The sequence below is a fragment of the Anastrepha obliqua genome, chromosome 4 (genome assembly GCF_027943255.1).
Source record: "Anastrepha obliqua isolate idAnaObli1 chromosome 4, idAnaObli1_1.0, whole genome shotgun sequence".
NCBI classification, from domain to species: Eukaryota; Metazoa; Arthropoda; class Insecta; order Diptera; family Tephritidae; genus Anastrepha; species Anastrepha obliqua.
The window spans coordinates 22,738,429-22,753,990 of record NC_072895.1 but is presented as its reverse complement, the minus strand read 5'-3'; the positions used below and the strand labels follow the sequence as shown (position 1 = coordinate 22,753,990).

General features: G+C 38.9%; 1 protein-coding gene across 1 annotated transcript in view; it reads right to left on the bottom strand.

Moving 5' to 3' along the window:
- Nucleotides 1–15,562, bottom strand: part of LOC129243579 (uncharacterized) — a 112,395-nt gene that overhangs the window by 85,123 nt on the left and 11,710 nt on the right. The window contains exon 2 of the mRNA XM_054880699.1: nt 10,464–10,655. Coding sequence (XP_054736674.1) covers nt 10,464–10,655 — 192 coding nt within the window. The remainder of the gene's footprint in view (nt 1–10,463; nt 10,656–15,562) is intronic.

Here is a 15,562-nt window from a genome sequence, read left to right as displayed (position 1 = left end):
ATCTCCTAAAATACTAACACTTTCGTGTAAATAATTTCTAAAAAACTTAATACGAAAAAAAATCCATAAACCTGCAAATTACAAAACCGCTTACAAATATTAGTCTTGGTCGGAAGAGTGGCTTGACGCCATTTTTAGTGATGAGAAAAAATTCAACTTGGACGGCAAGATGGAAAGATGAAGTATTGGAAAGACACACAAAACTATTTTCGGGCGAAATTGGATATTTTAGTAAGATGATGCTGCAATTCACGCGTCCCAACTGACTCTTGAATTTGAACGGCTGATTGATTAAAAAAAACAATTGTGGAAGAACTGGGAAAAATATAAGCTACGCATCTCCAGAAGCTCATTTCCTCATTGCACGATCGTTTAAATGAAGTTACTCGTATTTCTAACAGTGCAGACAGCTCTCACTATTAATTTTTTGTTCTCGTTTGTTTTCCTTTATCAACTGTACAATTATTTTTTACTCTAATAGTTTCGTATGGATATATTGATTGGTTATGTTTCACTCATGAAATATAAAATGAATTTCTAAGAAATTGTCCTCAACGCCTTGTACTTTGCTTCCTTTTTAATGCACATTACAATTCCAAAGGCTGAGATTTTGGAAAGGTCACTGACTGTACTTAGTCGCTGGGCTGCCACTTGCGGCCTCCGAGTCAACTCTGACAAAACGCAGCTGCTGCTATTTACCAGAAAATATAAACCTCCACAAATTAAACAATCACGTTCTCCCGCTCTCATCGGAAGTTAGGTATCTTGGAGTGATACTTGACTCCAAACTCCATTGGAAGCTACACATTAAAAATTGTGTAAAGAAGGCTAGTATAGATACAGATGCTATGTTCTAAAAAAATGGCAACTCAGACCACAGGTCGTGCTGTGGATGTCCAACGCAGTGGTTTTGCCAATTTTATCATACGGAGGCCTAGTTTGGTGGGAAGCTCTTAGGACGGGTTATAATATTATTAGACTGGGAGGGTGTAAAGGTTTACATGCATCGGCATCACCGGAGCATGTAAAACTTGCCCCAGTGCTGCCCTGAATGTCGTTTTCCATTTACTTCTCATCAACTTTCTCGTTATTTTCATCGCAGCTCAAAATGCAATCAGATTAAAGGCGGTTGGCCTCTGACGGCAATCTCTCAAGAGACATGGTAGGATTTTCGGGCAGTTAACGCCATATTTCTCCGAACTTCGAACAAATCTTTCTATCCGCAAACTAGAGTTTGTGCGTCGTGCTAGGGTTATCTCTCCAAATAGGCAGGATTGGATCAGCGGAAAATCTGCAACGAAGCTTGCACCTCTGTCTTCATTAATGGTTCCAAGATGAAATCGGGAGTCGTAGCGGGGGTTTTCTCTAAATCAGCTAATTTATCTATCTCCTTCCAACTGTCGATTATAATTGATTGAAAAGTGCAGTACCATATATGGGCTCATGTGCGATAAAGGGTTAAGATAATTGGCGTCGTTAGACATTTAAGGATTAAGAACACTTTAATAGATGGATATTTTTAAGTAAATTTACTAAATAATGAAACTCAATATATTTAACTAAATATATAAAAAATAAATAAAAGTGCATATGATTTTTGAAGAAGAAAAAACATAGTATAATTATTATTATTTGTAGGGATAAAAAAAATAAATAAATAATTGGCGCGTACACTTCTACTTCTGTTAGGTGTTTGGCCGAGCTCCTCCTCCTATTTGTGGTGTGCGTCTTGATGTTGTTCCACAAATGGAGGGGCTTACAGTTTCAAGCCGACTCCGAACGGCAGATATTTTTATGAATTAAATTAAAAAAAGTGGAAGTATAATTCGAAATTTTAGTTTATTATAAAATATTCCCCAGTTTAATGTTCAGTGAAGAAAAAAATAGTAAAATAAAATAAAATAAATAGAAAATATACCTCGATATTTTAGTTTATAATAAAATTGTTCCCTATTTCATACGCAGTTCCCTTCTTTTCTGCTTTCGCACTCAAACAAAAACATCAAAAAACGTAAATTAAAACCAACATCTAGCAGATCTACAAATATGCAGGACATGTTGCCGATAAATTCATATTGGCCCAATTAATACACTCACACGCACATCAAATCGAACATCAAACGCCCAACAGTGTGCACAGTTGATTTACGGCTAGCCCTCGCTTAGGGTTGACTGCCTATAAACTCCATCGCCTGCTAAATATTTGTTTAATGCTTCGAAATTTTACTGACCTGCAGTGGCTCATATCGATTTCATAGATAAATAAATATTGGAGTAGATAACTGTGAAGTGGAAGCGATGGTTATAGCATTTGGGTATTATATTATTCGGGCATACGGCTATAGCAGCTGCAAATTGATTATTCTCCGGTCGCAATAGGTACGTCCTTTTCTATTTATTGTATAACCAAAAACAGGGTGGAGGGTGATGGAACTTGTGAACAAAGCTATTTACAGTCATATGAACTTTACGGGACTTGTGTTGGTATGTGAATATGTTTTGGTGGATTCCCCTTTTATATATTTAGTTCGACTCTTGAACTGATTTATGACTCAATATGTGACCCACTCGAGCGCAATGACATACATAAAAAAATATATATAAAAATACAATTTATCTAAGAATGTATAAAGCTATAAATAGAGCAGTAAAGTCGATGAACGCACATTCATGCCTACTAATATTAAGGTGGTGCGTAAAATTGAAGATTTGAAATGGTCTTTTGATATCCAAACTGGTGCAAGGAATAACGAAAGCTCTATAACCATATTTAAATAGAAGGAGTGCAAAGGAATGGAATTGAATTGTGGATAATAGGAAATCTTCCCAAGCACTAAAGTAATGTTGTGCATTGCTCTTAAGTCTAAGAGAGAGAATTGAAAGGACCGGAAACTGTCCAAGCGGAGAAAGAAAAAGTTTTAGAAGTTTTGTTTATGAATTTCAGCAGTTTGTCAACTTGTAAGTTTGTCATTAAGGACGTAATAATCAGTTCTGCAAATCAAAGATGAATTAGTGTTAACACCTGCGAAATTGCTAGGCAAACATGGCCAAGGCTAAATCTACGTATGTCCAAGAGTATTATAAAATCGAGCAGACTTCAAAACAGGACCTTAGTAGGGGCCCTCATAGGACATTGTCTCATAGGAAATCGTGCGAGGAGATTAGGCGTTTACACGCATAATTTCTGTCGTAGCTACAGAAATGAGGAGGAGTTGGAAACAATTCAACACCTTTTTTGCACATGCCCATCTCTAGCCAGAAGCAGGAACCGATATTTAAGATCCCACTTCTTAACGAATATAGATAATCTATACACTTTAGGTATCAAAAACCTTTTACGCTTTGTCCAAAGCTCAGGATGGTTCAATATGGAGAGGGAAATGTAGCCCAGCCCGCGCGGCTCACAACGGACCCATTTCGTGATCTAAGTGGCATTGTTGTCTCTATGTGCGATGCGGTTGCCGAACCTAACCTAACCTTACCTAAGCAGTTTGTCAAAGGAAAGGAAAAATAATGTAGCTCATCCCGTCTTAGCGCATTCGAACCAAAAATGCACCATACAAGTCTAGTAAAAGGAAAATGCTGTACTATTTTCATCCGCCTAGCTATCCTTACTGCTAACTGGACAGCAACCAAGACTCTCAACTCTCTCCAGGTTACGTCAAAACTGGTGCTGGATTGACTTGATAATTGATAAGCTGAATATCACAGGCATATCCTATCAGGTACGTATCCTATGGATTTTATGGCAAAAAAGAATTACTCAGATAAATTCAAAGAATTACCCAGAAATCCAGATAAATTAGCTAGGAAAAGGACGATCACCCCATATATAAAGACCTCCCCCTAGAGTCATTTTTTGTCCTAAGAGAAGATAACTTCTCATTTCTTAATCAGGGAGCAGAGGAAAAACAAAAAATGTCATACTGGGGCAATCTATTGGGCTTATCGCAACCAAATTCAATGATAGATAGCTTTAGCCACAGGGTCACCAATGATCTGGCCACAGCTGCATTTTAAAAGAGCAAAGTGGATTCAACAAATCATCTACCAGTGTTTTCACAGGAATTATAACGGGTCACTGCACTATTGGCACCTTAGCTAGTTAAATGGGTGTAACTCACAATGACCTCTGCAGCAGTTGTGGAGATCAAGAAGAAATTGAGTCGCAACAACACCTCCTCAGTGAGTGTCTTCAAAGAAGTCGTGCCAAATATCTGGGCGAGTATTTCTTTGAAGACCTCGGAAATTTGTAAAATTTCTCACTGAAGGCCGCGTACACTTTTGTTAGGTGTTTGGGCGAGTTCCTTCTCCCCATATTTATGGTGCGCGTCTTTATGTTGTTCCTCAAATAGAGGGACCTATAGTTTAAAGCCGACTCCGAACGGCAAATGGTTTTTATCAGGAGCTTTTTCATGACAGAATTGCACTCGGATGTTTGCCATTGCCTCCCGAGGGGCGACCGCTCTTAAAGAAAACTGTTTCTATTTTTTGGTGTTCGTGCACGGAGATTCGATCCTACGTACTCCCGTATAGTAGTCACGCACCAACCCGATCGGCTAAGGAGGCTGCGATGAGACCAGTTGCCTTCTTAAAATTGGTTTAAACAGCGTAAACTACTGAGGGGCAAATAAAACTCAATAAAATAAAGCTAATACTAAAATTCATTAAGAAAGTTGCGCTCTCAGAAATACTCTAAATCTATGAAGGGAGCACAATGGATCTTTTAGGTTGCGGTGCTAAATCTTCTCATAATAATAATACATAATAATAATTCCCATCGTCAAATCCTAGAGAAGATCCAAGAGAAGTAGACCGACACCCACCACCTTTGCGTCGATTACAAAGCTGATCCGGCTTTGCTGTAAGAGGATTGGCAAGGATCTTTCGGAGCCATTTAAAATGAAGCGTGGTTCAGCCAAGGCGATCCCTTATCATACCATTTTTTCAATTTGATGATGGAGAAAATTATTCGCACCACCAACATCGTCATCTCTGGCACTATTTTCTATAACAATGTCATGCTGCTCGCTTATACTGATAGTATCGACGTTGTTGGCATTAGTCAGCGGGCAGTCAGTGCAACTTTCTCCAGACCCGTCGAAGGGGTTTTGCGGTAAACGAGCGCAACAAAAAGTAGCTTTTGTCAACAACCAAAAAGTCTGCGCATATTGGACAGCAGGTTGCGATTGACAATTACGGGATCAGCGTAGTCAAGGATTGTGTTTACCTAGGATCTAGTATTAACACCAACAAAAACGTAAGCGAAGAGATGCTACTTGCTAACTGGTGCCAACTTGTGCTGGCAAGGCAGTTGAAAAGCAGAGGGCTCTGCGATGCACGAAAAAAGTTTTATTAATCACTCATTCTCCTGGCCTTACTGAACGGGGCTGGTGGGTGGTTATTAGAAGCTTTCGAGAGAAAGATTTTTCGCAAGATCTATGGTCCAATTTGTGTGAATGATGCATATTGAACAAGACAAAGCCACGAGCTGTACGAGTTGTATGCCGACATAGACGTAGTCAAGCGCATTAAAATTTTGCTGCGAATGGTATTAACTGCCTCAGGAAGGAAGGTACTATTTTCGAAAGGCACTGCAAGAGCTCGCAAAAAACGACGTCCTCTTCTACATCCAAGTCGACGACAACCTGTCCGCCCTTGGTGTTTCTATTGTAACTGGCTCAACGCACGCAAAGTAGAAGCGATTGGCGCAACATTTTGGTAGCGGCCAAGGCCGGCCATTGGTTGTAGTTGCCAGCTAAGTAAATAAGTAATAATCTTCATCCTCAAAGAAGTTGGAAAGTTCTTTTAGAAGAGACCCACAAGCAATAGATTGTCTGGCTGCAACATTTGCCATTTCTTTAATCTTTACTCAATCCTCCTCTGTCTAAAAAGGAATTTTGCTACCATCTGTCAGGCTTTTTCAGAAAGCACCTGTTTTGCAGGTGAACCAGAAACTCTCGTGAACTTTAGTAAAAAAAAAATTATGAATTTAACTATTACCGCTATGCTTAGCGCTGAAATGAGCTCCGCTCCGATTGTGCGCTCGAAAGAACCGCAGCTCGGCAATTCGTCAGCCAGTTCGTTACCCTGAACGCTACAGTGTCCCGGTACCCATATAAGTTCGAGCTCATTCCACCTTGCAACGAAACTTAGCTTCAACTTACATTCAAGTACTATTTTTTAAGAGGTGTGTGCGTTGTCAAAGGGATTTCGAGATACTTAAATGTCACTAAAGATTCTGATTTTATATCCTCGCCAGCTTTCACTAATTATTCACTATGCTACGTAAGGATCTTAAAGACTTTCAGTTGAGAGATCGGTGTCATTATACCCAACGCAGTAAAACAGTGCAAGTTATTGTTCGAACGCCATCTGGTTCCGGTAACATTTCCAGTTTTGGAGCCGTTGATGTAGGGAGTTCTTAGCGAGCTCTCCAAACGAGTATCTGGTTCGCTCCTTATGACATACTTTCTTCTACAAAAGTACGCCAGGTGCCAGTTTCCATAAGCCTCCAAAACAGACTGGACAGCTCTGTTAACCTTCTGTGTACGAAACTCCGATACAATTATACACTTTTTTGAACTTCTATTGTATTACCCTAGCAGAGCAAAGGGGAAATTTATTCCATTAAATTGTAAGATATGGAAATAAGAAAGCGCAAAAGCATAAAAGATATTTGCGCATTTTCTAATGAGTTGTCGCTGAAATTTCATGCCTTACATCTATTTTTGAACCAATTTGGATCACCCTAATGAGTACATATGTATATATGTAAATATGATTGCGTATAATCTAGATAACCTGACAGTCTCACATACACGCACACATACACACAAAACATGTAGAGATATGTGGATTGCACAACAAAAATTTTTTACAAGGGTTGTCTGATGGAAAATCCCTTTGGTACCAGGCAAGACGATTGCAAAAGCAAAACCTTGTAATTCGTCACTCACCGGGGGCAGATGAACGCACACACATCGAATCGCATCCGTGTTGTATTCAATTACAGCTGCCAAAAGTGACAGCAAAATGTGCGCTGTATGTTGATAATGAAACTTCCGAAAAACAAATTTGAGTGGGTCGGTGTTTGTATGGTTAAATAAATAACATTTGCACCGGCGGATGCAAAAACTCAAAAGGAAGGGAACTTTGTGAAAGTTTTTTTATATCACATGAAGTAAAAAGTTTTCAGTGATTTTTCACTTTATTTCGAGGCTGAAGTGAGCATAGTTGGGGCTAGCCGATACAGCTCCAAGTTTTTTAACACCACTGGCCGATGGTACCACAGTTGGATTGATGTGATTGTAACTGAAGTCATCCTCTGTAGCGGAGGGTTTTGAATAAAATATTTATACAAAATTAACGTCTCGTAAACCACACACATACCTGAATTTTCAACCAAAAAAAATTATACAAAATAAGAAAAAAATGGTTATGGATTAATAACTAAAATTACAAATAAAGAGGCTCGAAATCAATTTTAGAGCTATGCTTTTACGTTGAAACAAAGATATCCAAAGCACTGAAAGTCTTCTGGCAAAACGCGGAGTCTTTCTCCTAGCAAGGTCCTTTGGATCTACACAGCTATGATAAGACTTATTATCACCTATGCATCAGTGATCTGAATGAATAGACTCTCTCTCGTGGGAATCAGGAGCTCCTTATTGAGACTAAAATGCACTGTGTCTATCTGTTGCACTGGAGCTTTTGCGACTACTTCAGGCCCGGCTTTAGATGCTCTGATTAATCTACCACCATTTGATGTTTTCATCCAAGCAGAGGTCTTGAAGTCCATGTTCAGGCTGAAACGCAATGGAAATTTGTACGGCCTCTGTATGGCATTGGACAACAGAGAAGGCATGGGCTTCTATCCAACAATTTGCTCCATGCCACTTGACTCCATACAATCAGGAGTCATACTTGAAAAGAGATACAGTGTGGTGCGGCCAGAGGCTCAATTGTGGCCCAACTATGAAAATGAGCCCGGCAAACACTGTTCATGCATTTTCACAAATGGCTCCAGGACCGAGCTCCGACCGACTCGTAAAATGCACGCATCTGTGTTTCAAGCGGAGGTGATGCTATTCAGCAAGCAATGAACTTTGTTGTGGAAAGTAGATGGAGAGGCAAATCTGTATGTGTCCGCAGCGACAGTAAAGCTGCGCTCATGGCATTAGACAGCCCTCCAAACACTACCAAGATAGTTGAGTCTGTAAATCCAGGCAGAACTATGTCGTTAGATATAATATCCTGATGCTTACATGGGTCCCGGGACACGTGGGTATCGCGGGTAACGGGATCTCTGGCTCTTTGGCTAGAAGTGGCTCTGAGGTCAACTTCTTTGGCCCGGAGCTAGTTCTGTCACTCCCTTCTGCAGTTATCAAAGATTCTGTTAGCAAACGGCTTCCTTTAAGCCACAAGCAAGCTTGGCAGGCTGAGAGAGGCTGCAGATGAACAAAACTGATGTTTGGCAGACTGTCATGTCCGACCGATCGTCGCAGATCCTCCAGTCATTAAGCAGAAGGGACTGTAGGCAGCTGATTCAGCTGATGACGGGCCATTTTCTATGGGCGAAGCACATGAAAAAGATAGGCAACACAGACACTGCACTCTGCCCAGCTTGTGGAGAGGAGGATGAGACGGCGGACCACTTTCTTTGCGTCTGCTCGGTCTTCGTTCGAATCAGGCTTGAGGTCTTTGACACTGATATGTTAAGAAGCGACCATTTTGGCTCCTTGGCACCACAAGATCTACTCAGATTTCTTCGGAGGTCAGGTAGATTTAAATAAAATTAAAAAGGGAACCCGAGTGCAGTACAGTGGACTTCATGATGGCTGAGTGCTGTACTTGCTAGTGGTCCCTACAAAAATATCATACTTCCATTTATGAATTCCCAATACAGTACTTCAGTAGCTGTAACAGTGAAAAGAAAAAATTGAACCCGCCCTACTGTACCTACACGCACATATATGTGGACACAAGTATAAATTATACGAATTATATGCACTGCATTTGGCTACCTATCGATGCTGGGTATCAACATAAATGCCACAGGCGATCAGCGACCGCAATCCGAAATTGGTGTGCTAACTGGCCATATCCGCTTGTGAAATTATCTGCCTCCTGGGCATGCAGCCACTTTGTCACTTTTGAATTATGCCACTTGCTGCTTAGGCGATTGACAGCTGTCGAGCAAGGCACTTGAGGCAGAGTCAATAAAATTATGTAAATAGCCACCATGAATAAATTGTTCACGTGTGCGTATGAATTTCAATAAAATTAAATATATTGCACTTAACCTAGAGTCAATTTTTTTTTCTGTGATTTGTAAATACTAACTCTTAGTAGTCCATTTCACGAACTGGAAAGCATTTGAGTTGTATAAAAATTGACTTCACCGAAGTTCCTGCTGGCGACGTCTTTTATTAGCTTTGTGGGAGCTTGTGTTCAGGGCCAGAATCAGACACTAGTCAGGAGTTGTCTCAACTGGTGGTGATGACGTAGCATCGAATGTTCTTGAAGAGCTGCCAGGGTTTTAACGAGACGGAAGCGATTGTAGTATTAAAACCTATCAGCCATTTCGGGGAGCTGTCACATTCCTGTACAGAGGTGATAGACCTTTAGACTTATAGACAGCCTTTAGACTCTTTGATTCGAATAATTTTTCCAGTATGCCATAATTAGGATTTTACTAGTCTCGATTATGATGAGCTTTACAGCTCTGCCGCTGGATGTACTCAGGGTATAAGAGCCGAGCTCCTTCCTCTCCTGCCGAATTTTAGACGCCTCTTATGGCAGGCATATCTTATCGCGGGTGTATTGTTTTCTTTCCCATCCGCTGGGATTCAAATGAAAGGTTTAGAAAGTTTACTTTTTGGTTTAAATAAACCTTTTTGTGCAAATCACTTGGGCTATTATCAAATAATCAATTTTCATAATACACTTTTTCAATCTATCTATCAATACAATTCAGCTAATTAGATACCTAAAATTTACATTCATACATTCAAACTTATTTATTTGAAAATAATTGATTCATCTCATAAAAAAAATAATTCATTTGCCCAAGTAAACTGCCAGCGGGAAAAACCAAGTAGGAATAATGTGAAAGCTCTGCTGTTATTTTATTTTGTCTAACACCAAATCATGGCATTTCCCATTTCGAGCTATGTTAGCTCTCGCGTGTTAACTTTTCCCTAGTCGTGTTGGAATTATAAAAATTTCTTTGCCGCAACTTTTGCTAGCATCTGAGATTTAAGCTGCCCATTCGGCGCTGAAGCTTTTCCACACAATCAACGTTCTCTGGTTTCATTTGCTCAGTTTATGCAGCTGCAACAAATGCCGGCTAAGTATTTCACCATTTAAACAAAAGTCGACTCGGAGCTATGGTATTTAACGTCACTGCTTCGCGAATTGCTTAACTTAATAAAATTCGTATATAAATTCTTATCACTCACCTGTTTTGATTAACTTAAAGTTGACATTGTTTTGGGATTTGAAAGCCTCATTCAAACTGCTGTGTCCGTAATCCTTTAGCACCCCATTATAGGAAGCCATACCGGCCCGTGGGCCAAGGGAACCACTACGTGGCCCCCTCCACCCAAAGAATCTACGATTTTTTCGACCACTTGAAGATTTTTTTGAAGAATCTGCGTAGACGTGCCGTTGTAGATGATTACGCCAATATGCGTTAGTCGAAGTGAATTTGAAGTAGGTAACCAGAAAAAGGGGATAAATATAAATATATTAGTTTGCGAAATGGTAGGTGTAAATATTTGAAAACATAACTTTAAACAAAATCGAAAAAAATGATAAAACTATGAAATTTAGTTCTATACTTTTTTATAGATGCATTTAGCACAAAAATTTAAGCAAAACATGCAGTAAAAAAATTATACTACAAAAAGCATAAAACAAAGCAAAAGCATAAATCACAACAATGGCATACAATTGAAATAGGAACAAAATATTAAAATAATTGGCAAAAATATTTATTGGAATTTAAAATGCTGAGCCTTACATTTATTTATGTTTTTTTTTAATGTACTTAAATTTTATGTATTCTTCATTTCATTTTGCATTTCTTATTTTTTACGATAATATGGCATGCAAGGCCAATAATAACCAGGTATCATAGTTTAAGACCAAAGGGCAATTTGCATTTGTGGCGGACATTCAAATATTTACAATATTTATAATTTTTGAAGTGAAACTTCTTAGGCGTCGATGGACGAGCGAGAATGGAGAGTAAAATTTCAAGACCATGCAACGTTTTGGGCATTTTCGTTCCGCGAGAGAGAAAAAAGATATAATGTAGAGGAAAAGTAGAGAGAGAGCTATACCGTATATACATTTCAGATACACTTTAGGCTATTTTCCCTGAGTTTTTCACTGTGGTTGGTAGTATCTAATAAGAAATAACACTGCCTACTTTTTGGGGCTTGTTTGTTGGTGCAAATTTTTAGGAAATATATTTTTGGTGCCTACTTTTTGGCGTTTGTTTTTTGGTGCCTACTTTTTGGCCCTTATTTCCGTTTCCTGGCTAGTGCTTGTGCGTACTATAAAGCACTATCCATTCCGGCGTCGGATTTATTGGTATTGCCTTGGGTAATTTGTGCCGTTGCTGCGGCCTGGAATCGCTGCGTTTGTGCGGGTGATAAACGCTCTGAGTAGTGCGCGTTATTGCCACGGTTTGTGTCCAGCGTTTACCTACACCGGTCGACCCTTCTCCGTTTTTTGTAAATTTTGGCTATTTGTATTCGCTGCAAATGTTGTGAATTTACTTAGATATATATTCTTTCTCTCTCTCTCTCTCATTCTCGCTCGGGTCTCTCCCTCTTTCTTTGTCTGCCTTTAAAGATTCACTGCTCTTATGTGTACTACGCTACACTCACTTTTTCTTCTAGCTTTAAGCTGCCCCTGGAAAGGCAGTGGATTTTTACGAGTATTTTATTTTTCAAGGCAGCATGCAACTTCCCACGTGCGACGGCTTCAAGGAAAATTAAGGTTATCATTTTGTTATTTTCCAAGAAATTGAAGTTAAATTCCGTATTTCCAAAATAACAGCCGACAAACCCTCGCCCACTTAACCCCCGCATAATCAAAACACAAGTTAATTGCTGCTGTTGTCATTCAACACAACCCTTTTACAGCTCCCTTCTGGCATTGAAAGACAGGGGGCATTCAACTGGAGCACTGCATACATCATCAGTTATTCATGAATATTTCCATTGAGGTTCTTACGCTTGTTTACTGCTGTCAATTCAAACTGAGCAGGCTGATGATGTCGTGGATAAGAGCAGCGAAAGTGGCGCAGACTGTATAGCTAAGAAACTGGTAAAGACTAGAGCTAAGTGCGCTGCTAGCAGCGGAAAGCAATGCCACACTAGCTGTGCCCTGCCCTCAGTAGCGCTGCAAGGCGAAGCAAGTCTTCTGTGTAAAAACATAAACACACTTTGACAACTTCCATATAATTTTGCTTTGAATTCTTAATGAGAAAAGTAAACAAGTGTCCACAATTTAAAATGCGTGGCTATAAATATATATTTACGCATATATTTATTATAGTTTTGCATATTAGGTATTGCTCAAAAAGCATTTTGTTTTTTCTGCTGATACCCCCAAAATTTCGCTAGGTCGATATTATTTAATCTTCTTTTTCAATTTACTTCCACTTCCCATACTTTATTTTAAAAAAAAAATGTATTGTGTGCCGTTATTTCGACTGAAAATCCCCCAAATTTTCCAAAAATTCCTAAAAATTTTAAAAATTAAAAAACAAAAATTATGTTCTCGCTTGTTTTCTATTATTTTGTTTTCTATTATTTTGTTTTCTAATTGTGAAGAGCAATTAAAAGGAGCCTTAATAATATGGATCTGTGAGCTTGTCGTACCAAATTTTTGGAGAAGCACATTTTCCCAAGTCATTTTCAAAGCATTGGCGGCACGAGTAAATATTAAATAAATTATTATAAAAAAATGGGTGTATAGTTTTTTTTTTTTTTTTTTGACTAGAACAAATTTAGAGTTTAACATCAAGAAAAACCATTAATTTTTTGTTTTTGTCATCTTAATATAGTAGCCGCCGTCGCCAAATGGGTGGTGCATAACTGTTATTTAGAAGTGGATAGGTTCGAATCTCCGTGCAAGAAATACCAAAATGATAAAAAAGTTTTTTTTTCTAATAGCGGTCGACCCTCGATTTAAACACTTTGGTATAATATGTTGCAGGTGACCAGAAAAATATAAACGAAATGATTTGTCGATATTCATTTTGAAAATTTCAATCTTAAAGATACAAAATGAAGAAACCTGGTATACACGCAGGAGCAGTCGTGGCATACCTAGTGAACTGAGAATCACTTCACGAAAGAATTTTAAGCTGTTTGAAAAAAGCTGAATAAAAAACTAGGAGTAAGTGAGAGTATTACGTAAATTAATAGTGGAAAATTTAACAAACCGTAATTCCATCATCGAATTGTCGGCAATTGGGCTTAATGCTGCGGATAGCGTCCACATTGCCCTACGTCCATTATATACTTATAGATGACCTTTCAACGGAGATGGCAATTTTCCAAGACCAACAGTGGCCAACACCAGCTGTAATTGTAACTCAAGGCATTTGTTCTGGGGCAGCTCGCAGATACACTCGGCAGACTCTTTTGGGTTTCTTTATTAGCCCCAAATCGGTATGTTGTCATCCCTCGTATGCTTTTACTGGCACAAATGGCTTTACTTAGTTTGAATTGATGTTTCATGGTTAAAATATGTAATTTTAATAAAGGAACTTAAGTGTGCTCTGCCCAATCCATAATAAGGGCGATCCTGCAATTTGTGCCAATTACCGCGGGATTAGTCTTCTAAATATCGCCTGTAATGTTCTGGTGAGCGTATTGGGTGACTCGCTGTCGTCTAACTTCTTTAACCTGATGTTGGAGAGGATCGTACGAGCAACAGAACTTAATCACTCAGGCACAATTTTTTATAAGAGCGTACAATTGTTGGCGTATGCCGATGATATTGACATCGTCGGCCTTAACAACTGTTAGTTAAGACTTCTCCAAACTGGATAAAGAGGCAAAGCGAATGGATCTGGTGGTGAACGAGGATAAAACGAAATACCTCGTGTCATCAAACAAACAGTCGGCGCACTCGCGTATCGGCATCGCTGTTGACAGTTACAATTTCGAGGTTGTAAGAGACTTAATTTATTTAGGAACCAGCATTAATACCGATAATAATGACAGCCTTTAAATCCAACGGAGAATCTTTCTTGCTGGACTAAGTAGTCCAAGGAAATTGAGTAGTAAAGTCCTTTCTCGACGAACAAAACTGAGACTTTATAAGGCTCTCATCATGGCCATCCCAACGTATGACGCAACAGCTTCGACGGTGACAACATCCGATGAAGCGACGCATAGAGTGTTTGAGAGAAAGATTCTACGGGGAACACGTTTTAGTAGTCGAAACAGCCAAAAGAAAATATTGGAAATATCGAAGACGGCTTTGATGGCTATACCGAAAATAGAATTCCGTAAATGCTGAATCAAACCATGGAAACCGCCAATACTAACTGACATACGAACGTTGCAGTTGATGGAGAGTTCTTTGAAGACGAACATATTATATCACTTTTCAGGAATAAACTTCTATTTTATATTTTCGGAATATATTCTGGGAACTTTTTGATCAAGGTGGTATTACACTAATTTTTGACGTGATAACGTCTCAGGTATAATTCGATTTAGCCGGCTGCACGCACGAAACATGTGTCGTTATCTTGCTCAATCGTCGTTACCTTGCTTGAACTGCAAGCGAGAGCGCGGAACGAACGAAAAAGAGCACAATCGGTCCCCGCGTTCAGCAACGTTCGACATCTGGTTCTGTCCTACTTGAGTGAGCATATATATGTATGTATATGCGCATATGTAGGTATATAAATTCACATACTTGTATTTGCATATGCCTTCTTCCTGTGTGCATGGTAATGAACCATTTCTCTGTTGAGAATAGGACGATGATAGAAAAAGTAGGAAATGGAAGGGAGTGTTTCGAGTGTAAAGTGTCTTGAAAAAGGCAAATCGATGATGGTGCCTCTTAGTGTTGTTGACTTATTAACGTCTGATGCACAATCGAAATTGAAGATATCTTTCATGAATTTGATAAATGTTTCGTCATTTTTCCCGTTTGTGTAAATATAACTTGACCTATTCCATTGCGATTCCATTTACCTCCTTCTCTACATCCATACAAAATATCTCTCAAACAAATAATATTAAAATTTTCTTTTGAAAAATGCAACCATTCCATCAGTATTTTCTTATGACGTTGTCACGTTAAACTATCGTCAGTGAACTGACTTTGCAGACAACCTCTTTTTTTTATTAATAAAATTTCTATATTCATGCTGAGCGAATACAAAAAGCGATTTCGAAATATTCACCATAAAAAATATTAACGGTCGCACTTGGCCAGTAAGGAAATATATTTATTTTTAACAACTTTATTTATTTTTTCCTTAATTTTTTAAACAGATATTTTTCACACCATAAACTGC